Below are 25,818 nucleotides of genomic sequence, written 5' to 3'. Positions count from 1 at the left end.
GGGTGGGGTGAGGGAATGGGGATAGGGGGTTGACCTGAGCTGAAAGGAGGGGCCACCCTCCAGTGACAGTGACAGCCCGGGAACACGAGGACTGCAAGAGCGGACCGTTGGTCGGGCCACAAGACTCCAGTGGTGACAAGGACACTCTCTGGGGAGTATTGAGGCACAAGGGAAAGGGGGAGGAGGGTGATGCCAGCCTGAAGAGAAAATGCTCTTGAGCTGTGCTGTCAGTGTGAGCAGAGGAATGGAGAGACAGCCAGGGAGGGTGGGAAGGGGTCCCGAGGCGCTGTTTTGTGTTTTGTTGTTAAGATGGGGGAAATCAATGACCGCCAGATCCGCCCTGCATGAGGCTGCCACACCAGAGATGCCTGCTCCTTGGATAGGGCCGGCCTCTTGGGAGCCTCTGCTTCTTTACACAGGGTGGGAGTTTGTTGGATTCCTTTATTCATTCATTCAACTCACATTTACCTCGCTTTTACTGTGGGTCGGACCTAGCCCAGGCAGTGAAGGACTGACTGCTATGTGAATGGTTGAATGAGCCTATGAAGGCATTTGCTCTAGCAGTAGCTCAAGGTCCCCACATGAGCCCAAGGATGGTTCTCTGTGGCCACGGGGACCCAGCCGTGGCCACACCCAACTGGAGCCCAGGGCTCACCCAGGCACCAGCGCCCCACCCCATCCAGGCCCTGTCCAGGCCAGCACTTACGCACGGGCTCCCGGTAACTTCTCTCTCCGAGGAGTCCATCTAGTGGGTTGAGGGAGAAACATGGGGCTCAGAGTTAGGTGGGTCCCTTGCTGCCCACCTTGGCCAGCTGGGCCAAGCTGGACAGCTCCCAGAGCAGCCACCTAGCACCCACCCCCCTTCTCAGAGCAATGTGGCCCCCACCCCTAGCTGGGCCTGTAGGCAAGTTCTGGCCTATCACCACTGGCGACAGGGCAGGCCAGGCCAGAGGAGGGAAGGCCTGACTCCCATCACCCACCGCCTGGTGCAGTGCCAAGGGGAGTTCAAAGGTCAGAGTGTATGTTAGACAGGAGGTGGGCTGGTGGGGGAAAACTGCATCCTGATGCAGCGGAAGATCAGGACCACTCTGTCTATTCTATCTTGGTGGTTTTTCCTGATTTATAAAAGTAACATCCTTCCACCAGCTTTTCTGGGCAAATACTAACATACACGTGTGTACTTATGCAGGTGAATGCCTAATTGTACATATGTATAAATCATATATTCAGCAATCACCACGTGCCAGGCTTCATGCTAGATGCTACATGCAATGTCTTATTTAACCTCCATGACTTGGGTCTTATTTAACCTCATTGCCCATTATACAGATGGAGAAACTGAGGCTCAGGGAGGTTGATGAATTTGCCAAAGGTAACACAGCTGAGTAAAGGGTGAAGCCAGGGCTGAGGTCAGTGCCTCCATCACCCCACCCTTTCCAGCAGCTGCCCAGCTGTCCTAGGAGTGGCTTACCTGGCCTGGGCTTCTACCTTTGCCCAGGTCCTCCCCGACTTCCCGACTTCCACCCGGTGCTTACCCATCCAACTGCCCAGGATGGTGGAGAAGATGCGCTTCTTGCTGACCTCGTCCATCTCGGCAAAGGACAGGTAGTTGAAGTGGCGTGTCAGCCGTGGGGTGATGGCATTCCTGCCTCCACCCGGGGGACCCATGGCACAGACAAAGTTGATGTCCACCAGGTGCTTGAAGGCTCCTGGAGTGGAGGCAGGAAGTCAGGAGGGGGCCCTACCCAGGGCTGAATTATGACTTTTTGTGGGCCCTAGGCACTTGGCCTTCAAGGGCCTCCTCCTCTATAAAAAATATTGAAAATGCTAATTTATAACAGTATTGGAATAAAGACAAATATATTAATATTATATGATAAAAATGTTCTTTGACCCTTAAAAGTTCATTTTCCTGGTGATTTTAAAAGAAATCAAAACATTTCTTTGGACCCTCTAAAAGTACTGTGGGCAATAGGCCTTGTGCCTACCCTGCCTCATGGATGGGGCGACCTGCCCTGCCCAGCACACCCAGCCCGCACCCCGCTGGCCGGCACGCACCAATGACCTTGCGGTCATACCAGCCGCCATGGTCCATCCACTGGCGCAACAGCTCGATGGGTGGCTGGGCGCCATATGTCTCCAAGGCTGGCATATTCAGGTCATCGATGAAGAAGATGAAGTTGCGCCCCAGGGGCGGCCCAAACACACCCTTTCGCCTGTGGGGGAGGGGCTGCGTGAGCCCAGCACCCATTGGCACCAGGTCCTCTGGGAATCCAGGGGTGGCAGGATGGCAACTGTCTTCAGCTTCTTCTGAATTGTGAAACCTCTTGAGCAGCCCCTCGTCCCAGTCTGAACATCCTGGGACATCACGTTGGCTGCCCCGAGTCTGGGCTCCCTTCAAGTTGAGTCCTGCCTCCCAGGCAGATGTATATCGAGCTCCACCCAAGTACCCAGCCCAGGGCAAGCACCCATGGCGGGGCTTAGGAATTCCTGATGGATGAGGGCTCCAGAACAGTCTGCAAGAGCACCCAGGGCCCTCTAGGAAGTTATTGGCAAACCCAAGAGCACAATTTGGTGAGGAGCTGGGTAAACAGCTGGTTGAGCCAAGCTGGGAGGACACTGGGGTACAGAAAGGAAGGAGGTGCCTGCCTCTTGTCCAGCTTGCTGTCGATGAGGTCCTGGGTTTGGTTGGCTGACGTTCGGGCTGAGAAGGTGAGGAAGTGGCTGATGTACTCTAGCGGCAGGTTCTTGAGGAGCTTGTCGGAGATGGTGAGGGTCTTCCCCGTGCCTGTCGGCCCAATGCACAGCACCTGGGAGAACGGGGATCACGTGTTCAAGATTCTCACCAGGTCTGGCACACAGCAGGGGCTGCCCCCCTGTCAGTGTGGGAGGTCAGCCACCCCCTGACTTGGGTCTTGGTGTGGGTGAGGCAGGGCACGGCAGGGGCACTCACGGGCTTGTGGTTGATGAGTAGCATGTCCAGCAGGTAGGACATCTGCACTGTGTCCATAGTAGGCACGATGATGTTACAGTAGTTGGTATCTGGCATCATGGTGAATGGAGTCGAGGAGTCCATCCACTTCACCCAGGCCACCTGGAAGCACAGGCAGCTCTGGGCTGGGCCCAGAACCCCACCCCACCGCACCCCGCTCTGGCCAAGTGCACCAGGAGGACAAGGAGACGCACTGCTAGGCCATGGCAAGAGAGCCCAGGTGAGGGGCTGCTTGGGACTGAAACAGGAAGCCCTGTGCCCTCCTCTCTGCTCAGGGTGGGGAATCCCAGAACAAACCACTGGGAGTGGGGGGCTTCCTAGGGACTGCTAGGTCCCAGCATCAGGGAGGTGTTCTGGCAGTTGGACAGCCCAGAAGTCAAAGGCCTTTGCTACTTGGTTTCAGGCTATCCAAGGGTGTGGGGGCCAGAACCGTAAGGGTTGGCATCGCTGGGATATGGAGAGATCCCCGAGCCTGGTCTTCCCCAACCATCCCTACCTGTATGAATTCTTTCACCCACAGCCTTGACCCAGCTTGCAGACCTCCTTTCATGAGGGGGCTCGCTACGGTCAAACCACAGGTCACACTGGGGACGTTAGACTCAAAGGTGCCCTCTGAGACCCCAGCAGGACCATGCATAGTGGCCCTCTCTGCAGATGCCTCTCTGCCTCCTCCTCGTCCTGGGCTGGGGTCCTGATCCTGGAAGCACAGCAGGCTCCCGGAGCCCTCGCTGGCTGATAGGAGGGATGGGACACCATGGCAGGCCAGGAGGGCTTGCTGCCCCGCCCTAAGGGCACTCTGCCCCTAGGAAAATGGGACTTTTAAGTAGAACTGAGGCAGCCATCCCTGGGCTCAGCATCAACATGGAGGAGGCAATGCATATGGTTGGGAAGGGAGGAAAGCCAACATCTCCCAGTCCCATGTTCAAGTCCGGCTCTGCCACCCACTAGCTGGGCGTGGCTCTTCTGAGCCTCAATTTCCTTGTCTGAAAACTGGGCACAGTAATAACCACACTGTGGGTCTGTGAGGATCCATGAGGTAATGCAAAGACCCCCCACCTGAGACCTGTGGCCATCAGCATGGGCTCCTCTCAGTAGTCATTATTCATCGAGGACAGCCACCACCCAGTGGGCCCTTCCTGTCCTGTTGCCTTAGCACAGGCCTGCATTCACCTGCTTGCCCTCTTCATCTTCGTCCTCATCGTCATTGGTGCTGCTGATGCCTGCGTCCTCCAGCCTGTAATCGAACACCAGCCCCTCCTCCGGAAAGTGCATGGTCAGCTGCGAGGGACCAGAGGAAAACCAGGCTGTGAGGCCCAGGACTTTGTGTGGCTGCTTATCCCTGGGGGCCTGGGCTGAGTGCATGGCCCCAGAGCACCCAGCATTCAGCACACACATCTGGGACTTGGGAGCCCAGCCTGGGGGCTGCCACCTCTCACATTCTCTATCTTCATCTTGATCCTGAGCCAGTGGCTGAAGCTGATGCGGCTGGTACTGTCCCCTGTGGCGCCCACACTCCAGATCAGGGAGAAGATGAACCAGGGCTCAATCAACTCCGGGATGCGACTCAGCTTTTCAGCAGGTATCTTCCTGAGGCCCTGGGGACAGTGGGGACCACATCAGGCCCAGGCAAGAACAGTGGTGAGTAGCCCGAGGAAGCGGGGGAAGGGGGCATCCTTGGGTTCTGCTGCATGGGCTGGTGTCTCTGCAGCAGACAGGATGGGGTGACCCCATGACCCATGTGAGCCAATCTGAATCTCTCTTCCAGGAAGCTGGGCTTGAGGTTCAGGGCCCTCAGGTGCCCAGGCACAGAGAGCAGGGACAGGAAGGAGCAGGCACCCAGCCCCACTTGCTCAGAGCTGTACCTCTTTCGGCAGAAAGGGCTTGAAGAAGCAGTCTAGCAGCTTGAGGAGACTCAGGGTCAGGTTGCTGTTGGTTGAGGTGATCACCTCCCTTACCGAGTGCCGGACGAAAGTGATGGATCCCTACAGGCGATGAGCACCTGGCTCTTGTGGCTGGTAGCCATAGAGCGCTGCTGCCCCACCTGGGCCGGGCACGGTGGCCTCGCTTACCTCCAGGAAGCGGACAAAGAGGGCCTTGAACTGCTCCTCGTAGGGCTTGAATAAGTCAGGGAGCCTCCTTAACCAGCACTCGACAAAGGGCATGAGTCCCAGGATGCTGGGCTCCAGGTACACCATGCCACAGCGGGACACTGTGGCTGGGGAGGCCACTGCCAGGTCCTGCACCTCGAACATCATGGTCATCGCCTGGCACCAAGAGGAGCCATGTGAGTGGGCCGGCCGCCAGTTCCTAGGGCCGGGAAAAGGACTGCAGAGCCACAGGGAGGGGTTGCCCATCCTGCAACTGTGGGCAGGCTGTGGGACAGGCTGTGGACCAGAAGCAGTGGTGGGCTGGAGGGGCCTCAGGAACCCCTTGGTCTTCAGCTAACATAGCTCTCCTTGGGGCCATGAGGAGAACAAAAGTCAGGAGATTCCCGACTGCTCTCTGGCCAGCCTAGGACCAGGGCATTTTGGGGATCCCTGGAGCTATCTGATGAGAGCTGTATGCTATGCTGCAGAAGTTCCAGGTGTTCTCAGAAGGGCTCGAGATCAGCTCAGTGTAGCTGCCACGAACGGCTCTAATACCGGGTGACAGCCCTCCTTGTCTGAGAACTGCACCTCACACACCAGGCAGGTGGCCCTGGGGCCAGGTGTGTACTGCCAGTCTCCCAGACTCCTGGCACGTTGCTAAGATGTCTGACCCAGACTGGGCCCACATGGCTGCAAGTGGGCCTGGGAGGCACGAGGCAGAGTCAGCCGGAGAGCAGTGGGTGGTCGTCCCCGACCTGGGCCCAGCGCATCCCAGAATGTGGTCTACAGAAGGGCAGCCCTGGGCAGCTACCCCCAACATGGCCAAGGTGGGAGCTTGGGGATGGCCTGGGATGCAGCCGTGGCCCCGAGAAGGAGAGGGATGAGGCTGGCCAGCATACTGTGGTCCCCGGGGCCACTCAGCTGCAGAGGAGAGCTGGGAAGGCAGACAGGTAGACGGACCTCTGTGAGCTTGATGATCTCCCCAGAACTGAGGCACAGCTTCTTGTTGTCGTCCAGCACCGTGTTCATGTTCTCTATCCAGACAGCGTCCACCGGCCCGTCGAACATGTACCACTTCTTGTTGGTGTCGGAGGCGATGGCCCCCACCCGGATGAGGGAGGGGAAAATCCCGTCTGTCCTGCAGCCATCAGGGGGAGGGGGAGACAGGGCAGCACACAGCTGGCTCCCAGGGAAACCTGGCTGCTGGTCTGGCCCTGCTCTGCTGGGGTTTTTCTCTTTAATATCTTCATTCATTTAAAAACAATAATGGGCAAAATGGGACTTTTTGGTGTAACATGGTGTTATAAAAATGTGTGTTTATGTTCCTTCTCTGCCAAATCTCCACTAAAGTTATATTAAAGGAAGATAAAAGGTGACATACTGGGGAAAAGAAAGGAAATGGGGGAGGAGGCAACAGCAGAAATGGGGGTCCACACAGTTCTGGGAGACGGGAGGAGAAGGAGAAGGGGCAAATGACCTAGCAGAGAAAGCAAGGGATGGGTCATGAGATGCATCCAGGTCCTGCCACAGAACCCAGGAAGGCTCAGGCTTCAGAGGTACCAAGTGCCTGGGAAAGTGGTGGGTAGGGGGACATTTTTCTGGTCTGATCCCCAGGCCCCCCACCCACGCATGCAAGAGCCTGGAGTAGGCGTGGATGAGACCCTTCACTAGAAACGGGGAAGCAGGCCAGAGTCACATTTGGAAAGATGGGTGACTGCCCCTCTCCAGTGTCCACACCCCAGAACACTGGAGCCAAGCAGAAACCCCCCGCAGAAACTGGACACTTCCCCAGAGAAACAGAATGGCCCCAGAGAAAATCCTCCCACATGCTGATGTTTGGAGGGTCTCCACCTAGTTGCCCTTCTCCAGCTCAGCGAGCGCACTTTCCCTGATACGCACATGTCCTCCTGGGGGTGGAGGCCCTGAGAGGGACCACCAGCCCTCTGTGGTCATGACAGCAGGCAACATTTACTAAGAACTTGGTATGTGCCACGCTGTCCAGACATCTTCCTTATATCAAGCTCGTTTTCTCCTTACCATAATCATGGCGCCATTATTATTCCCACTTTGCAGATGACGGCACCAAGGCCCGGCGGGGAGGAAGGTCACTCAGCAAGGAAGTGTGGTGGTGAGTAGAGTCCCAGGCATTTGGGCTCCAGAGCCTGAGCTGCTGACCTCCCACTGGGCTAGGGGAGGGAGGCCCATGGCCCACAGCCCCCAGAGGTCTGGGCGCAAGCTGGTCCCTGGAGAGGGGCCGGGACCACTCACCACTCATGGGTGAGCAGGTCAAATTCTCCATACAGCTGGCCCATCGTGATGGACTTGGGGTTCAGCACATAGTAGTTGACGGCCTCATACACGCCGCCACTGATAGACGGCTGTCCTTTCAGCAAGGTCATGGCGGCTGCCAGGACTCTGTAACACTGGGGGTTCAGCCACCCAAGAGTGAGCCTCCTGGCTCTCCAGAGCACAGGGCTGGAGTGGGCTGCAGGCCACAGGGGGCAGGCAGGGTACTCTAGAGGCTACAGAGGTACAAATGGGGCCCAAGACCCCTGCCGAGGCCCCACCCACCCCTCGGGCCCCTGTCTGGGTAGTGAATTGCCTGGCTTGGGTCCACTTACGTTGCTCTTGCCAGAACCGGTGGGCCCGACGAGCATGAGGCCGTGCCGCACCACCGTGGTCTCGTAGAGCTGGATGCACTTGGTCAGGAAGCCTGGAGGGACATGGCAGTGGAGCTCGGGGGCAGAGCATGGGCTTGGGTCCTGCTCTGCCACTAGCTTGCTGGGCCACCTCAGGTGGGTCACCCTGAGCCTCGGTTTCCTCATCTAGGAAATGCAGCTGGCGATATACCTACCTCATAGGTGGGGGCAGGTGAAGCCCTCAGCGCAGGAACGGGCACAGAGTAGGCACACCGCGCGAACGGCAGCCATGATTGCCCCCGTGACTATTATTCCCTACCATGCGTCGGTCGGGTGTCCAACTGGCACGGACCTGCTCAGTGTCAGCTGTCACAGGCCCCAGAAGCAACTCCAGCCCCAAAGCCTCCCCCCGGCCTGCTGAAAGCACTACCCTGAGGAAATGGTGGCCAGTACATGGCAAAATCCCAGGGACAAAATCGGAGCGTCAGTCAAGAGCTGCGACTGACCAGGGACAGCTGCCCGCTGTAGGCAGAGGGCCAGACCCACACAGGTAGGGAATGAGCGTCTCACTTTGGCTCAAGAGCGGCTTGGGGAGCTGGCGGGGGGAGCTGTGGCCCTGCCTGTCTGGGAGGCCCTGCTAATGGGACAAGGTCCAATTATTCAGTGATAGCTAAGCTGACCCAAGGCCACGAGGGAGATTTTGAGGCTTCATCCGACAAGCCCACTGGGACCTGGCGGGCAGGAAGTGGCATCAGAGCTCCCTGTGGAATGAAGGACAGTGGAGGGCGTGGGGGGCAGACCTCGCATCGAGGAGCACACCAGGCCCCAGAGGAGGGCCCCGTGTAGCCAGGGTGGCCTCATGGCCAGGTGTGATTTCCGGGAGGAGCGTCCCCGCACTCCACAAAGGATTGGCAGGGAGGCTCTAGGAGGAGAGGAAAGGTCCCCTGGCCTAGGGATGGGGGGACCACATCTGGAGCTGCATGGGCTATGCAGTGGCTGCGTTGAGACCCCCGCCTTCTATCAGGAAAGAGGGTTGGGGTCAGAGGGAGCCTGAGGGTGGCATCCCCCAGAGTTCTTCCATCGGTGCGGTGGCCTTTGTAACAAGCTGATTCAAGAAAGGCTCAAACGTTCCTTAGCCCAACAACACCAGGGCTGTGTTCCACGGAGACTGTGAGCAAGTCCTAGATGAGAGCAATATGCTTTGCTCCAAAAGAGGACAGTATGGGCTGGGGTGTGGTGGGGCAGGAGGCGTGGGCAGGCCATAGCTCACCATTTCCCCCAGTGATGGCATCAAACCCCGTTGCTGCCCCAGGCAGGTAAGGATGGGGTAGAGGAGAGCCTCTACTGGGGAGGAGCAAGGCCCAAGAGGGGCCCACAAGGGGAGGGGGCTAAGCAGGGGGTCTCAGGGAGGTGACAGGATCTGCTTCCCTACTGTAAAATATTCAGCAAAAGATACATTAGTCTCTGCCCCCTGTACCTGATACAGAGCTCCTCAAACCATTGTAAGTAGGATGCTAGGAGAATCTTCTTTTCTGATACTTAGTCTTTGACCCTGGTTCTTGACACAGAGCTCCCAAGACCTTTGTTATTTCCTGAGTGCTAGGAATGTCTTTTGTTCTAATGAGGCACCTCTTGGTTTGGGCTACTGGGAGCAGGCTGGTCACCAGGAAGACCAAACCATGGTTAGACGCTTAGAACTTTTGGGCTCACTCCCCCATTCTCCAGAGAGGGGAGAGGGGCTGGAAGTGGATAATAATTGATAATAATAATCTATCATGCCTGCATGATGAAGGCTCCATAAAAAGCCCCAGAGCATGGGGTTTAGAGAGCTTCCTGGTGGGTGAACACATCCATGTGCTGGGAGGGTGGTTCACCCCAAACTCCAAGGGGGTAGACCTCAGCCTATGTATCTCTTCATCTGGCTGTTCATCTGTATCCTTTCTCATATCCTTTATTATATAATAAGTAGTAAACGTGTTTCTCTGAGTTCTGCGAGCTGTTCTAGCCAACGATCAAACCTAAAGAGGGGGTCGTGGGAACCTCTGGTTTGTAGCCAAGCTGCCGAAAAGTTGTGGGTAACCTGGGGACCCACTACTTGTGACTACTTGTGACTTGTGACTCTGCTTAGTGTCAGAACTGAGCCGAATTGCGGGACAGCCTGTGGAAAACTGGTGTCGGAGAATCGGTTGGTGTGGGAAAACGCCCACGTCTGGGGACAGAGGCATGAGTGGGAGAGAGGGCTTTCTTCTACACATCTGTCACCTGCCCTACCCTGGGGACTGCCTGGCGAGAGCCCCAGCCTGCCACACGCTTGGCCAGGTGTGAGTGACCCTGAGGCAGCACTGCCCCGACTCTGCGCCCCTGCGCTGGATCCCGGGGCAGCCACTCCAGGACTGCGAGGGCAGGGGCCGGCGGCTCACCGTCTACATCCTTAAGGTTGCTGTTCTCACAGGCCTTGCGAATGGCCTTGTCCAGGATGCCGTAGTCAGTCTCCTCCTCCTTGATGGTGGGGAACAGATCCGATACGATCCCAGAGAAGAGCTTGAGGTCCTCCTGCAGGAACTTGGGCACATTCACATCTCGGATGGCCCGGAGGCATATCAGTTCCTGCAGCAGAGGCCGGTGGAGCCTTCAGGGGACCCGGGTCAGACATGCCTTCAGCCCCTCTGGCGCCCTCCTGTAGTCCCGCTCCCCGGGCTCCTCTAGATGGAGCTCACCTCATCCATACTGGGGTTTTCTCGCTTGAGGTTCCCGGCAGCCGAGATCACGGTCTTCACAGCTCTCATCCCGAAGTCATAATGATCCTGTCACCACAGCACAGGAGGGGCAGGTGGGCCCTGTGCCTTAGGGGGCCACTGCCTGGAACGCTCTGCCTCCCCGCCTGGTACCTGGCCCTCACCCAGCTGGAAGCTGCAAGGTCACACCCCCTGCAGGCTCCAGCCTGAGCCAGGTGCCCTCGACTGTATGCCTCTGGCACCTTCTCCTTACCATCTCAATGGTCCTCTCCCTTCCCAGGCCTACCTAGTCCGCATCCCCTGCTTGACTCTTGGCCCCTGAGGGTGAGGACTCTGTGCGGGTCCGACCCTGGCAGAGTCCTGCGGTCTCAGCACTGTATCAGGGGCAGGGACATACTCAGGTTTGTTCAAAACATGAAAGAAGGGGTTCCCATCTGAGCGAAGGCAGGGTTGGCCCGGAGGGCCTTTGAGCTTCCTTCTAACATTGTCTCAACGTCTCTCCAGACCCACCCTTTCGGCCATACCACTGTGGCTTTTCCCTTCTTTGCTGCTTGTTCTGTTTCTCTCCATTATATAGTAGGTGTATTGGAAATGGTTAAATTTTTTTCATTTTCCCCCATGGGGCCAGACCATGAGAGCTACATCTGGACCTGACCCACAAACCAGCACACTTCCCAGAAGTCTTGGACTTGGAGCAGGATGAAGTGACTGGGCTAGACTTGCCGCTTAAGGTTCTGCATTTCCAGGGCGCCTGGGTGGCTCAGTTGGTTAAGCGACTGCCTTCGGCTCAGGTCATGATCCTGGAGTCCCTGGATCGAGTCCCGCATCGGGCTCCCTGCTCGGCAGGGAGCCTGCTTCTGCCTCTGACCCTCCCCCCTCTCATGTGCTCTCTCTCTCTCATTCTCTCTGTCTCAAATAAATAAATAAAATCTTTTAAAAAAAAAAAAAGGTTCTGCATTTCCAGAACCATGTGGGTACAGTCGGTCTAATGGGAGGGTAGCGTTTTTGAAAGTGGATGGTAAGAAAGGTGTGTGGAGGTGCAGGCATCCAGGCTGCGCTGTGGTGGGCAGCTGCTGTTTTTCCCAGTAACAGACCACAACTCCTCCAGCCCATGGGCTTGGCGGGGGGGTGGGGGGGGTGGGGGTGGGGATGGGACACGGCCAAAGGCAGCATAGTTTCCCCCTGGCCACAATGATTGGTGTTCATGCAGGAGCAGGTCATGCAGAGAGGGCCCATTAGGATGACACCAGGGACTTTTTCTAGAACTTAGCGTGTAAGCCTAGAGCTAGGCTCATCTCTGCCACTGCAGAGGGGAAGCCTGCCTGAGAAGGGAGCCAAACAGGGAAGCTTAGCCAGCAGTGCTGGGGTCTGTACCAATGGCGGCTGCCCCCGGAAGCTGGGCTCAGCACGCTGAGTGGAAGGCCCACGGGGCGGGGGGCTGCTGTCCTGCTCTGGTCCCACAAGACCCAGTGTGCTCGCTCTTCAGCCCTGGGTTGTGTGGCTCTTGGTCTCCTAATGCTTGACCCAACTAGCCCTCAGCTGAGGAGTGGGGATATAATTCCTATCTCACAGGGCTCACGGAGGGCAGACGGTGGCTCTCACACCCGGAACCTGGGGGGGGCAGGGCCTCACCTGCGAGCTGAGCTGCTCGGAAGACAGCTTGAAGGTGGTTGTGATCTTCTTGGCCAGCACACTGGCCTCATTGAAGCCAAAGGAGTAGAGGGAGATCTCTGCGATCATGGCGTAATCCGGAACCATCATGGCCACAGGCCGGAAGAGCGCCTGGGGCATGTGGCGCCCGTGTGAAAGGAAAGGCAGGCCTCCCCTCCCAGAGCCCCGCCGAATCTCTGGACCTCACTGTCCTCAGTGGTCCTCAGGCCTCGGAAGGCAGGCTCACTGCCCTCCTGCCCCACCGATGCTTGGATTCCCCTCTGCACCTCACCTGCCGTGGCTGAGGCTGCTTACCCTCCCCTGTGGCTGGACGGCTCTGCCGTTAGAAACCTGTCCTTCGTGTGGACCTGAACCCCTCGCCCGACTTCTCCCAAGCCTGAGGACAAGCCTGGGGCCTCCTCTCCATGGCTGGGGGTAGGTCTCAGCACCCCCAGGCAGGAGGGTTGCCCCAGGGAATCCTTGTATAAGCACTTAAGCACCTCTGAGGCCACAGCCCCCGGGCTTTCCAGTACCCTGGGAAGCCCCTTGGGCCACTCTGTGCCTGAACTCACCTTCAGGTTATCGGGCAGCTCGGTCCGGCCAGCGTATCCTGGGTTCATGGTGATAAACACCGCACAGGATGGCACAAGTGGGATCTCAACGCCTTCAAACATGAAGCGGTCTACCTGCAGGGGGAAGGGGTTGGCTCACCCGCCTCCTCTCTGGATGGGCCGCCTTGTCCCTGTGGAAGCCCTGTCCTGGCTAGAGCTGCTCAGCCCAGGAGAGAGGGTTGGCTCCTCTCTCAGGATCTGGCCTAAGACCTCAGGTCCTGGTGGGCACTGGTGGCCTCCGAGGTCCCGGCTCCCCGAGGTCTTCACGCATCTCCTGCTACCGACACCCTCCCCCCAGTTCCTGACACTGGTTCTCCTGGGCGTGGGCAAGCTCAGCTCTGACTAGGACCCAGAGCCCTACTGGCGTGGGGTTGGGCTCCTGCCAGCCTCCCAGCTCTTGTCGCTGGGAGGAGACCTCTGGCCCCTCTGAATGAGGCTACAGAAAGGACAAATGGCTGGAGCTTCCCGTAAGGGTCAGGATGTAGGAGGGATCCCTTCATCCACAGCAGCTTGGCCTGGAAGTTGCCCCCAGAGTGGCGCAGGGACGTGGGGCTCCCTGACGGGCTACAAAAGCCCCTCAGGGACACTTCCACATGGGGGAGTGGGACTGCCTGGTCCCCTGCAGGACGAGAGAGTATGGGCTCAGGGCAGGCCCGAGTACCCGGCTTTTGGCGCCGCCAGTACGGGGAGCCCGCGGCAGCGTGGGCGTGCTGGGACAGCTGCCAGGATGTGCTGGTAACCTGGAGGGGCACCCCGACGCTCACCCGCTGTTGCTGAGCCTTCTGGACGGTGGTGATCTGCTGCGCTACCACTGACAGCACCTCAACATCGATGCGGTTGAACTCATCGAAGCAGGCCCAGGCCCCAGCGCTAAGCGAGGGAAAGACAACGGGGGATGGGAGTTCAGGGCCCACCCGACGCCTCCAAGGGCCCTGTGACTCTGCTGGGAGGAAGCCTCCAGCGGCCATCTGGGCCAGCTCAGCCATACTCCCACCACCCACCACGCCACCCCAGCGCCCACCAGGGGCTGAGCCTTTGATTAACTATTATTCCATCCTGTCCCCCCACCATCCTGTGAGGCTCCTCTCAGGCATCGTCCCTGGGAGAGGTCAGCCTTCCTGCCCTGCCCCGTATCACCCTCATGCACTTCCTCACCTGGCCAGGCCCTTGAAGAACTTGCCCATGGCCATGAAGTCGAGCTGGTCAGAGCAGTTGAACACCACAGTCTGGATGGCCAAGGCCTTGCCCAGGTCTTTGGTGGTCTCAGTTTTCCCTGTGCCAGCCGGGCCAGCTGGGGCGCCCCCAAACTTGAGGTGCAGGGCCCCGGTCAGAGTCAGGTAGCACCTGCAGGAGTGAGAGGAGGTAGGCATGGGCCACTCCTTCCTCAGGACTCCCGGAGACTTATGCCTGTTCTTTCTCCCAAGTCAATTCCTCTGGTACCCTGAAAGGCAGCTTTGACTGATGAAACTAGTAAAGTTCATACCCTTTAGATGCTTCCTGAGTGCCATGCGTGTGCTAAAAGCTTTACACCTCGGCTCATGAAATTCTCATAACCACCCTGAGGAGGCTGCAGAGGAAACTGGGGCACAGAGGGTCGAGTCAGCTGTCCAAGGTCGCCCAGCAGAGGGACAGAATTGGTCTTGAACTGAAGCCCGTGCTCCTAACCCTGCATTGTTTTAATGGACTGGCCCAGCATGGACTCCCTGCGCCTCACGGTCCCCAGACTCTCGGGCCAGCCAGAGCTGGAGGGAGGGCGCCAGGGCAGGAGGGTACATGGGGAGGGAGATGCTCACCTGTCGGTCAGGGGCGTGATCACAAGCCTCCCGCTGTTGCCCAGGTACTCATAGCCGTAGATGAACTCGGCATTCACAGCCCGGATGTACAGGTTGTTATTTGTCCAATAGTACCTGGCATTGCAGGGAGATAGGTTCCCGGACCATGGGGACCATGGGCCACTGGGTAGGGCATGTGGCCGAGGAGAGGCGGGGAAGGAGGGCATCAAGGTACCCCGCGCCCAGCTTGTCCCAGGGCCTACTGGAGACTGACTCTCCACCCTGCCCCGGCCATGGATGTGACCGGGCCAGGGGCCCCTGCATCCTCACCTCAGCTGCGAGATCCACTCAAAGTCGTTCACGCTGACTATGTTCTCCCGGATCAGCTTGCTCACCACATCCTTGGCATGGACCTCAATGACAATTAGAGCTGACAACACGGCCCGTTGCATGTGGGACAGCTTCCCTCGCACCAGGGCCACCAGGTCACTGAGCTGTGGGAGCAGGGGGGACACTGTCACATATTGGCATGGTTGAGCTAGGTAGGCTTCCCCTCCTGTGCACAGACGGTGGGCTTCCAGGAACAACCTCTCTATCCTGGGGGCTCCTGGTGGTCTAGGATGGGAAGGGGCTCAGAATGAGGCAGGGGGAGGGTGGGCGGGGCATGGGTCACTTGAGAAGTCTGGCAGGAAAGCAAATAAAAACAGAGGCACATGCATGGCGTCTGCCTCCCTGTAGCATGCGGAGACTTGTGAGCCTTCAGGGGCCAGGTGGTGGAGCCTGGCAAGGAGCTTGAGGAAGGCGTGTGGTGAGGAGCCGAGGCACAGAGCGAGGAGAGCCCATGAGACAGTGCAGGAGGGCCCCAGATGTGTGGCTCCCTCACTGACCACTGGGAGAGGGGCACCTGCCTGGCCTCAGAGCTCTCCTCAGACCACCAGACCCTCCCACGGGTGGCAGGTTGTGAGACACTCATTTCAGAAGTGTCTGACCTATTGCTCTTGGATCTAACTCCAAGCCCCTTCCAGGATCAATATAGGGAAGCCCCCCGGAGGGAGCAGTTTCTCCCAGGGTGTGGGGTGGATGGGGGGAGCAGACCTGCCGGGCCAGCTGGGGGAACAGCTGGTTACTGAGGTTACTGGCCCCCAGAGCCTCTGCCACCTCCATGGTCCAGTAGGTCTGGCACCCGGCGATGGTCACCTGGCCAGGCCACTTTAGAACCCACTGGGTCCTGGGCATCTAGAAAGATAACACAGGTAGGGCTGACCCAGGCGGCGGCTAGCCCTGACCATGCATCCTCTTTTTTGCTTAAACTTCCTCTGTGTTTCTGGGCCCAAGTAGTTAATTCCGCCTCAGAAGGAGAGAAGCCATTACGCTCTGGGCCTCTGGGGTTTGGGCCAAGTCCTCACTTCCTCAGCGGAGAAGACCTTGAAGCAGAGGGATGGGAGCCTAGGATCGGGGAACACAGTCCTGGGTTCACTGCCACTTTCAAATCACATGCCTTTGGGCAGAAAGTGTCTCTGAACTAACCCACAGGTGAGCTGCTGACCATGGACTGAGAGAGGTGCTGTGGGGGGAGGCCCTGCGCCGGGCCAGGTGCACAGTGAGTGCTTAAAACACAACCACAATAGCTGGTCATTATCAGGGGCACGTCTCACTTTTTGGAACGTTTTCAGATTCCTCCTCCAGCGGCCCCAAGGACCACCTGCCCCCAGAGATCCCGTGGCTGGCTCACTGAGAGCAGCAGGGTCAAGGCAGAGCCCGAGGACGAGGCAGGCAGGCAGGCAGGCGGCTGTGTGAAGGAGCAGGGGGTCTCCGAAGCTGTGTTGGGATGGGAGGCACGGCTCACCGTGGGGTAGGCCTTGATGGCTCTCTCGATGATGTCCCGCACGCTGGCCTTCATGCTGCGCTCCACCTCCCGCAGCCAGTCCTCCACGTTGCTGGACGGGTAGATGGAGAAGGACAGCTGCACCTCTTCACCCTCCGCCGAGTACATGTGTGTGATCTCCAGATCCTCCTGGAATTGCAGCTGTGGGCAGGGGAGGAGTGAGAGCAGCCTTACCCCATGTGTGCCCGGAGGCCCCATGCGCCCCAGCCCCAGGACTGGCCCTGCCCCCGCGACTGCTTGCCCCGACTGCACATGGGTCTGCCTTGTCCCCAGCTGCGGCCCAGCCCACTTGGGGAAGGAAGCTAAGCCTGCCCTGCTTGTCCCCCTCCCCCACAGGTCTGTATGGCCTCCCTTGCAGACGAAGAGAAGGATGAGGTGATTCAGGAGCCTCCGCTTCCTGCGTTTCTCGTGTCTCGTGTCTCGGCCCAGCCGGCACCGCAGTGCACTGGCGGGGGTTGGGGGGGCAGGACTCCACCGAGCTGGGGGTTCTACAGCTGTCCTTCCTCCCACAAGCCCCAGCTATCGCCAAGGGCCAGGAATCTCACAGGCCACCTCAGCTCCTGCTAAAAGGACTTGGAGCCAGGAAAGAGCTATCCTCCCTGGAAAGGTGCCCCAGAGCTCCCGGGCCTGAACCCCAGGCCCAGTTACCCACCTGGGCGATGTTCTCGAAGCACTTGCGCAGGTGGGGCTGAACGGCTGTGGGGTCCTTTGTCTGGGACAGAATCTCGAGCAGTTCGTCATCTGACAGGAAGTAGAATCTGCCAGGGGAACAGGGGTGAGGGAGTGGGTCAAGCAGCCTCACATCCCAGCCCCGTGGGCAGACACTGACAGAGTGGGCATGGGCCAGGTGGTGCCCACCTGGGGAAGGCACCCCGCTTGGTCTCCAAGTACTCGCTGAGGCCCTTCTGCACCATGTCCAGCAGCTTGTTGCAGTCCCGCAGGCTGTCCAGCAGCCTCTGGTCAGAGCACACATTGATTACCTGCATGGCCCAGGCCAGAGAGTGGAAGCGAGCATGGTCAAACTGGGAGGCAGCAAGGTGGGCTCAGAGGGCACCCATGCTGGCCAGAGACCCCAGTAGGACCTGGGAAGGAGAGAGGACAGAAAAATGGCCCTGAGCCAGGGCCCACATCCATCACCCCATCAATCCACAGAAAATAGTCTATGGTAAAAAATATTAGGGTTATGGGCACCTGGGTGGCTCAGTCCATTAAGCATCTGCCTTTGCTCAGGTCATGATCACAGGGTCCTGAGATGGAGCCCTGTGTCAGGCTCCCTTGCTCAGTGGGGAGCCTACTTCTCCCTCTCCCTCTGCCCCTTCCCCCCACTCATGCTCTCTCTTTCTAATAAATAAATAAAATCTTTTTAAAAAAATTAGGGTTAAACAAAGCCAAGGAATTTGATTTGTTGTGGGCTTTGTCAGAGCCTTTAAAATCCTAACGTAGGGGCTCCTGGGTGGCTCAGTCAACTGAATATCCAACTCTTGGTTTTGGCTCAGGTCATGATTTCAGGGCCCTGGGATCAAGCCCTGCCTTCAGGCTCTGCGCCCAGCATGGAGTCTGCTTCAGATTCTCTTTTCTCTTTTCCCTTTTCCCTCTGTCGACCCCCCCACGCTCGCTCTCTCTATATATATGATAAAATGAATAAATACAATCTCTAAAATCCTAATAATGTAGGGGTGGCTCAGTTGGCTCAATTGGTTAAGTGTTGGGACTCTTAGTTTCAGCTCAGGTCATGATCTCAGGGTTGTGAGACTGAGTCCCATGTTGGGCTCCAAGCTCAGCGCAGAGTCTGCTTGTCCCTCTCCCTTCCCTTCTGCTCCTCCCCTTGCTCATACTCACTCTCTCAAATAAATACATAAAATCTAAAAAAAAAAAAAAATCCTAATGTAGACTGTAAATCTTCAAGGGGAAAACCAACTATTGTGTTTCTGAGGAATATCTCTCAAGACTGGGGAGTCCACTCAAAGGGACACAGGTCTCGGACTTGTCCTTCAGTCTTTCTTGTTCAGAGAGAGAAGAGACCAGGAGGCTCCCAACAACGTGACCAGGCTCCTCAGTGGTCCCGGCTGCCCCCTCCTCTCCCCATGTGAGCTCGCCTCACGGTTCTCATAGGCATTCTTCATGATCTTCCTCCAGATCCGCTCCATTGTCTGGTAGCGCTTGCTCTCCACGGGCAACTGCCGATTGATGTCCTCAGAGCTGAAGATGGGCTCCAAGTAGAGCCAGGCCCGTTGACAGTTCAGCCACTCCTCCAGCACCTCCTGGGCAGGGCATGGACCGTCAGGGCCTGGGGTCCACGTTAGGTCCTATCCCTGCTGACCTGGAGCTCTCACCCGACCAGAGTGCGGGACCGAGCACTGGACATCAGAGCCAGCATCCACGGGGGGATTTCCAGATGACCCTGCCAGCCACTGCTCCAGGGAGCCAAGGCTGCACAGAGGCCCTGGCTTCCAAAGAAACCTTGCATCCCCCACAGGACACCAGAGCCTCCAGCAGAGCCAGGGGAGCCACTCTTCCCTACGAGAGATCCACCCTCACACCAGTGAGCCCTGCAGTCACAGAGGAAAGAGCCCAGTGCATGGAGGCCCAAACCAGTCCCCTTTCCTGGAAGGACTTTTGGGTTTATGACCCCAGGAGTCTCTGAGGTATACTGGGATTTGAGCTTGAGATCCCTAAAATACTCTCTGAAACCTCAGTCCAAGATTGAGACACCTCCAAAACCAGCTGATTTCTCCTTCTACCTTCAAACTCCTCTCTACGGATTTATCTCTTTTCCCATCAGTGCAAACTCATTCATTCATTCGTTCATTCATTCCCTTCCTCGAGAGATGTGTGCTTCAGCCAGTTCCGTGCCAGGCCTGTGCTAGGCCCGTGTGGGCATCAGGAGAAACAGAGAAACAGGATGGGGTCCTGCACTTGAGATGCCCATAGCCCACGAAGCTGCCAGTTCCGCCTCTGAATCACCAAGGGCCCAGCATGTGTGATGGGCTTTGTAAGAGGCACCAAGGGCCACCTTGCTGGTAGATGTGGGGGAGTCAGTGAGGGCTGCTGGATGCTGAGCCTTGGAGATGGCAGGAAGGAATGGAACTGCAGGTGGGCAGTATGAGCAAAGGAGGGAGACCCAGGGACAATGCTGACCAACTCAGACATCTCTGGGTGATCCAAGGAACGTACATATAAGCCCTCCTCACTCGGTTCCTGACCTTCACTGGAGGTTCCTGAGCAGCTCCCAGGAAGGTCCCAGGGAAGTGACTGTAAGAATCACGCCAGTAGGCCTAACCCCAGGACAGTCCTCCAAGGCTCAGCAGACAGCCTTAAAGAGGGGCAGTCCCCAACGACCCCGAGCCAGCTTCAAATGAGAGAGGAATGGGAGGCTCAGAGCAGAGCAGATGGCATTGAGGAGCCTCAGGGCCTTGTGGTGTCCAGCCCAGAAAGTTCTGAGACTGGAGGTCTTAGTGGTCGCAAGACCAAGCATTTCATTCCCCTCCCCAGCCACAGCATCGGACCATACATGGCCCCACCCTCACATCCTGAATCGCCTCCTCTGGCAGCCAAACCTCAGAGATGGAGAGCCTCATCCTAGATGCTCTGCCCTGAATGAGGGGCCTGTCAGAGATCGAGGAGCAGGGCAGACCCAGGTAAGGCACCTCCCCACTTCGAGCCCCACCCAGACACCATCAAGGGCTGCCTATGTGAGGGCTGGGGAGGAGTGAGGGCCCACCTGGGTCAGCTTCAACTTGCTCTCCCAGGAGTTGATGCGCTGCTCGAAGGGCTTCTTGTAGGGCGAGAAGGACATGCTCTGGGTCATGACAATGTGGTCGTCAAGCAGCTGTGAGGCCTCGTCCGGGCTCTTGAGGATATAGGTGTCTGTCTCCTTGTATGGCAGCACGTTGAACAGGATGGCTGACCACTCCTTCTCCATCTTGTCCAGTGCCTAGTGTGGGGGGCAAGTCACGGCCGGGTGCCGGGAAGGAGCCAGCACACTGCTGTATGACCAGCACCGGACAGCAAAGGGTGGGCTCTGCCCAGCCATGACCGTGGTCGTCTGGCAAATAATCTCTGCTGGTCTGGTCACCAAATCCCCCATGGGGCCTTGTCTGAATTCAAGGTCGGCTGGTACTCCTACACGTGCTGCCCAGGTACAGCATACACACCTATGTTGGGAGGCAACTGAGGTGCTGGTTAGAAGCTCTGGTCCCAGTTCTAGCCCTTACTGGCTATGTCACCCCGGACAGTTGCTGAACCTCTTTGAGCCTTAATGTATTCACCTGTTACAGGAGGGTAATACTATCAGCTCCTTCCTGGGCCAAGAAGTACTTGAGAAGAGTAACTGAGTAATAACAGGGATGGTGAACATTGCACCAAGCACTTCACATCCACAACTAACCCACCGAGTAGAATCCACCTCAACCCCTGAGCCTGGGGAACGACCCCAGGGGTGGGGCCCAGTAGTGTCCTCCTCCTAGGCCCTGGGGCTAGGTGGGCTTCCTGGTGGCCACCCACCTGCTCAATGGAATACTCTTTTCCAGCCACCTCGGCCACCTTGCTGATGCTCTCAATGTGGTCCTGCAGGTTCATCTCGAGGCAGCGAGCGAAGGTCAGGTTGGCCTTGGGCCTGACATTAATGTTGATCTCGTTGGACAGCACCTCCCAGTGCCGGTTCCGCATGCCAGGGTTGCGCAGCCCCTGGATCAGCGGGATGTAGGGCTTGAACTCCTCGATGCGGGCCCTGATGTCTAAGGCCACGTCCTGGCAGGCTGCCGGGCAGGACAGGCAGGTGTGAGAGGCAGCCAGCATCGGCAGGGAAAAGAGGGGACAGGCTGGCTTGGCTGCCTACCTGGTATGTCCTTGAACTGCTTCACACACTTGTGCATGGTCTTGAAGGACTCAATGACATTCTTCTCCAGCTGCTCGGCATCAATGGCCGACAGGGGGTCATTCATCCAACTCTCAGACCAACGCAGCCAGTCGGAGGCCGTGGTCCAGAGGTCTAGGTAGGGCTGGAACTCCTTCACCATCCTGGAGAGCTTGTCGTACTGTAGGGGCAGACGAACCAGGGCTGTCTGGGGGTGCTTCCCGGGCTCTCTGCACACTGCTCCTTCTTGGGCCAGGTCCTCTCCCCCTCGTTCCTGGCTGCCGTTCCTGCCCCTGTCCCCACGAGCCCTGGCCTGGCCTCCCTTCCTCCCGCTGTGCAGAGGCTCTGGGCTCTGAGTGGCTCAGCAAGGCCTTCTGCCTGGTCCCAGCCAGTCTCCTTGCCCTGAGGGCCAGGACTGGGGAGTCCCTCTCTGCAGCCTGCTCAGTCCTACCCGCCAAATGCCAGGGCCCTGCCACCTGGGAGTTGGGTTCAGATATGACCACAAAGGCCACAGGCTCTTCCTCAAGCCCCAGGGCTTTGGGGCCAGCGTGCCCTCAGGAGGCCTACATTGGTGATGGGCAAGCCGAAGATGCGCTCGCGGTTATTATACAGCATGGCCAGCTGCTGGCAGTCCTTCAGCTGCTTCTTGACCCGCCGCGCCTCATTGGCGATCTCGTGCGCTCGCACAATCTCCACATGGGTGGAGAAGCCAGCTACCACCAGCTGTTGGCCAAGGAGCAAGGGGTCAGAGGCCTCTGGGACCCCAACCGTGTGCGTGCATCCCCATACACACCCCATACATGCCTGAGGTCCTCCCAGTTCTCAGGGCACTTTCTTCTCCTGGAGTAAGCGGGTCCCTGGCCCATCACAAGCAGGCTGACTGTCCCAGGGTGACATAGCAAGGTCACAGGGAGACCCAGTGCCCTGAACACTGTGCCCATTTTTTTTGCCCACTGGAGCTTGGAGGACACCATAGAAGAGTTGGGATTCTTTGTAACCCTGAATTTTCTGGAGCTTGCTGCCCAGGCACCCCTCCAGCCATGTGTTCATCCACCCACCAGTCCACCCACCAAACATCCCCATAGCCCCTCCTGCGTGCATGAAGCCAGGCCTGGCCCAGAGCACATGGTGGGGAGTGAGGCATAGCAGAGCCCTGAACCAGCCCCACCTGCAGCCCCTCCAGTTTCTCCTGGAAATTGTTCTGATCCATGATCTGGATTTTGTGGAACTTCTCCTCATCTTCTATGTGCTGCTGCCGTACCATCTCTATCTGCCCAAGGATCTTAGAAGGCCAGTTGCTGGCAGCCCACCTGGAGGGGGCAGGGGTGGGCATTGGGGGGGAAGGTTACAGGGGAAATTGTGGGGTGGCTCGGTCAGGCAGGGGCACCCAGGGTGAAGGGGAGAATGGGGGAATCCAGGCGGCGGCTGGAACTGGCCAGGGCTGAGCAACCAGGAAGTGGAAGTGAGCTGGAGACAGCCACTGCCACCATCGGGGTGATGGTGGCCGTCCCTACCCTGCGGCTGTGGCCTGGGAGCTGTGGTGGGCATCCAGAGAGATGCGGGTCCACAGTGCCCAGTGCAGTGATGGGGCAAGGGGGAGAACGGTGTTGGAAATGAGAGAGGTGATGCTGGGTACCCCCTCACATTCCAGGGTCTGGAGGGGCCTCACCTCCCATGAGGCAAAGCAACAGCCTCTAGTCTGCATTTTCTTGGTGACCAGCCAGGCCACCAGGCCAGCTTCCTTCAAACCAGACTGACTCCCTTTGCTGGCTGATGTGGGGGCTCTGTGAAATTCAGGGATTCTGCCTGCATCTGGCCTAGGAATGCTGACCCCGGGGAGGCGCACCCTGAGTACCAGGATGTCCTGGGAAGCCGGTGCCTTGGGGCTCTTGGCAGGGCTCCCAGGGGACAGTGCCAACCTCTTCCAGGCCCCAACATTCTCAAGGCACCCCTGGCCTGTGAGGCAGTGTGGGCAAGGGATTTCTGGGGGCCTCAGTAAGGCAGTCCGAATCTAAGGCTGTTTCCCACAACGCTCTTGAGCTGGCTGGGGACAAGTGCTGCTCCCCAGGGACCGACCAGGCGGGCTTTGCCTTCTCTCTGTGCTCCCAACGATTCCAAAGGGCCCCCACAACAAACAAGGGGATTCCAGGCCTGTGTGAACATTTGTGTGTCAGGCTGACAATGGTATAGAGAATGGAGACAGGGTGAGGGGGCAGCAGGGTCCCTAGACCAAGAAGCTCAAATGATTTCCTTCTGCGCCACTGGCCACTTGGCCCTGGCCCATGTGGAGCCACGGTCTCGGACATCTTGGCTGGCATTTCCGGTGCAACCACACAGCCCATGGCTGCGGGGATATCTGAGAGCCATGTGTCTGAGAGCCAAGCTCCCACTCACTTGTCGTTGAAGTCCTCTGTGCTGAGGTTGTAAAGGAATTCATCCATGACCTGGTAGTCATCCATGACCTTCACAATCCTCTCCTGCACGGACAGGTAGGTAATGAGAACTGCATGGGTGGGACCCCAAAGTGGTCGAGCGCTAAGGAAAGGCGGCTCTCTTCCAGAGAGGGGAGAATTGGGGTTGGGGAGGAGGCGCAGGGTGGGCACTGGGCTCAGGGCTCCAAAGGCCATGGCCGCCACACCTCCAACCCCCAGCCCTCGTCCCATACCTTCCACCCTCCTCGCCTTCCAGATAGCATGGCTCTGAACCTCTACCATGCATCCAGCCTCATAACCTCCCAACCCCCCCATCCTCTGTGTCTACCTCACCTCTAGCCTCCTGGCTCCTAATCTCCCAGCCCCTGCCTGTCCCCGACCCCAGCCCCCAGTCCCCCTTACACCCGCCTCACCTCTAGCCCCACCAGCTTCTCAGGGATGGCCTTCATCCACTCGCGAAGTTCAGCCAGCTCCTCGATGCTGTTGGGCTTCTCATAGATCTTGCGGCTGATGCTGCGAAACTCCTCACAGATCTGGCGGTGGGCGGAGGGCGCTAGGGAGGCCATGTCCCTGTCCCTTCCTGGGGCCTGCTCCTCCTCTTTGGATCTCAGTGTCTCCCAACAGGTAACTGCCCCCCAACCCACCACATCCTGCAGCCGACTTGCTGGGGAGCTGAGGTCTCCCTAGCTTCCTGGGCCCAGCCAACACATGCATGGGACTTCTGAGGCCACCCGCACACCCTCGGCTCCATGAAATAGCCCATCTTCAGGAGAGATTCCCAGGTCTTTCCAAGTCTAGAAAAAGAGGTAGCAGCCCCCATTTCCTGGGACCTTCCCTATGGTACGGCTCCCTGCAGACAGGCGGGGGGTCAAGGCAGGGTGACTTCCAGATCCTTCCACTGGCCTGGGCGTCTGCAGACAGCCCTCACCCTGCCTAGGGACACCTTATTCGTGGGAGCTCACTATGGAGGCGAGAGTGCGTGTGTTGTTGCAGTCACCAGGGCCGGGTGCTGGGCACTTACATTGTCCACCTCCTTGTGCAGGTGTTTGGCCAGGATGTCGAGCATGCAAGTGGCCAGGGCCTTGTGCTTCTTGGACAGGCTCTGCTTGACATTGTCGGCGTTTATGTAGAAGGGCCCAATAATGATACTGCTGGGCAGCGAGCTGTCCAGAATCTCTTTTTCCTGCAGGTGGGTGAGCACCACCTCCCGTACTTCCGAGGATGACGGGCAGTGCGTCTGGTAGGCTCTGTGGACAGTGGGCACACACGATGGCCAGAGGGTGGTAAGTGGGTGGCTGGGGGTCACACCAACACCCAGACGCCCTCAGATGTATGCACACACTTGAGGAAGGTGGCAATGTCATTGTTATTCAGCTCCAAATACTTTTGGTATTCCCTGGCGTAAGCCTGCAGTGGGATCATGGCCTTGCGCACAGCATTGGCAATGACGGTCCGCAGCTCCTCCACCAATGGCTCGTGGAGCCCCACGGACTCCAGCAGGGGGTCGCCGCTGATAAAGATGTCCTCCATCACCAGCTGCGGAGCCAAAGGCAGGGGCGGAGAGCTGGATGAGCCTCGGGGCAGGCGGGCAGAGGGGTTGGGGATGGGATCCGAAGCCTGAGTGGGCAGCAGTGTGGCCAATCACAGACAGCGTGGTGGGGGTCGGGGCAGCAGTGTGGCAATCAGAGACAGCGTGGTAAAGGTAGGGGAGAGGGTTTGCTGTGGTGTCTCTGAGAGCAGGCTGTGGACTAATACAGGGCTGGAAGCCCCGGGAGCCCCACCCAGGGGCAGCGTCTTCCTCTGCCTGGGCCTGACTCAGTCCAGTGCCCAGGAAAGGAGCAGACAGGGCCACCAGGTCACTGATAGCTCTGGCTAACCAGTAAGGAAGACAAGAGGGGCCTGGAGTTCCAGAAGCTCTTGGGCGGGGAGGAGTGAGATGTAACCAGGTGTGTGATGAGTGGGGACTTCTGACAAGGGGTCCCAAGTGTGGAGGTCAGTCTGCGTCCACATCTTAGCTGAAGAGAGAGGCCAGGAGGATCAAGAGGGTGGAATCTGGGCCAGAACAGCTGTGGCAGGGGTGGGTGAATGAGCCCAGTTCGAATCGCAGGTCTGACAGTCGCTGTGTGCCCTTATGGGGCACAACAAAATGGGTTCACTAAT

General features: G+C 58.2%; 1 protein-coding gene across 1 annotated transcript in view; it reads right to left on the bottom strand.

Moving 5' to 3' along the window:
* The window catches only part of DNAH1 (dynein axonemal heavy chain 1), a 72,674-nt gene that overhangs the window by 20,086 nt on the left and 26,770 nt on the right, over positions 1-25,818 (bottom strand). Inside the window, exons 12-45 of the mRNA XM_081818862.1 lie at positions 24,999-25,194; positions 24,680-24,903; positions 24,072-24,191; positions 23,621-23,703; positions 22,395-22,536; positions 21,794-21,949; positions 21,209-21,407; positions 20,875-21,128; positions 20,093-20,305; positions 18,468-18,632; positions 17,230-17,351; positions 17,024-17,129; positions 16,333-16,512; positions 15,582-15,722; positions 14,817-14,980; positions 14,508-14,621; positions 13,870-14,058; positions 13,479-13,584; positions 12,676-12,789; positions 12,086-12,235; positions 10,436-10,522; positions 10,139-10,325; positions 7,701-7,792; positions 7,348-7,502; positions 6,040-6,217; positions 5,062-5,256; positions 4,855-4,974; positions 4,429-4,587; positions 4,163-4,270; positions 2,954-3,094; positions 2,650-2,810; positions 2,059-2,216; positions 1,536-1,709; positions 707-745 (exon numbers count right to left, since the gene is read on the bottom strand). Coding sequence (XP_081674988.1) covers positions 707-745; positions 1,536-1,709; positions 2,059-2,216; positions 2,650-2,810; positions 2,954-3,094; positions 4,163-4,270; positions 4,429-4,587; positions 4,855-4,974; positions 5,062-5,256; positions 6,040-6,217; positions 7,348-7,502; positions 7,701-7,792; positions 10,139-10,325; positions 10,436-10,522; positions 12,086-12,235; positions 12,676-12,789; positions 13,479-13,584; positions 13,870-14,058; positions 14,508-14,621; positions 14,817-14,980; positions 15,582-15,722; positions 16,333-16,512; positions 17,024-17,129; positions 17,230-17,351; positions 18,468-18,632; positions 20,093-20,305; positions 20,875-21,128; positions 21,209-21,407; positions 21,794-21,949; positions 22,395-22,536; positions 23,621-23,703; positions 24,072-24,191; positions 24,680-24,903; positions 24,999-25,194 — 5,092 coding nt within the window. The remainder of the gene's footprint in view (positions 1-706; positions 746-1,535; positions 1,710-2,058; positions 2,217-2,649; positions 2,811-2,953; positions 3,095-4,162; positions 4,271-4,428; positions 4,588-4,854; positions 4,975-5,061; positions 5,257-6,039; positions 6,218-7,347; positions 7,503-7,700; positions 7,793-10,138; positions 10,326-10,435; positions 10,523-12,085; positions 12,236-12,675; positions 12,790-13,478; positions 13,585-13,869; positions 14,059-14,507; positions 14,622-14,816; positions 14,981-15,581; positions 15,723-16,332; positions 16,513-17,023; positions 17,130-17,229; positions 17,352-18,467; positions 18,633-20,092; positions 20,306-20,874; positions 21,129-21,208; positions 21,408-21,793; positions 21,950-22,394; positions 22,537-23,620; positions 23,704-24,071; positions 24,192-24,679; positions 24,904-24,998; positions 25,195-25,818) is intronic.

Source organism: Leptonychotes weddellii, chromosome 1, assembly GCF_054177405.1.
Source record: "Leptonychotes weddellii isolate Sample4059 chromosome 1, ASM5417740v2, whole genome shotgun sequence".
NCBI lineage: Eukaryota > Metazoa > Chordata > Mammalia > Carnivora > Phocidae > Leptonychotes > Leptonychotes weddellii.
The sequence above is the reverse complement of the archived record's forward strand: the minus strand, read 5'-3'. Positions and strand labels throughout refer to the sequence as shown.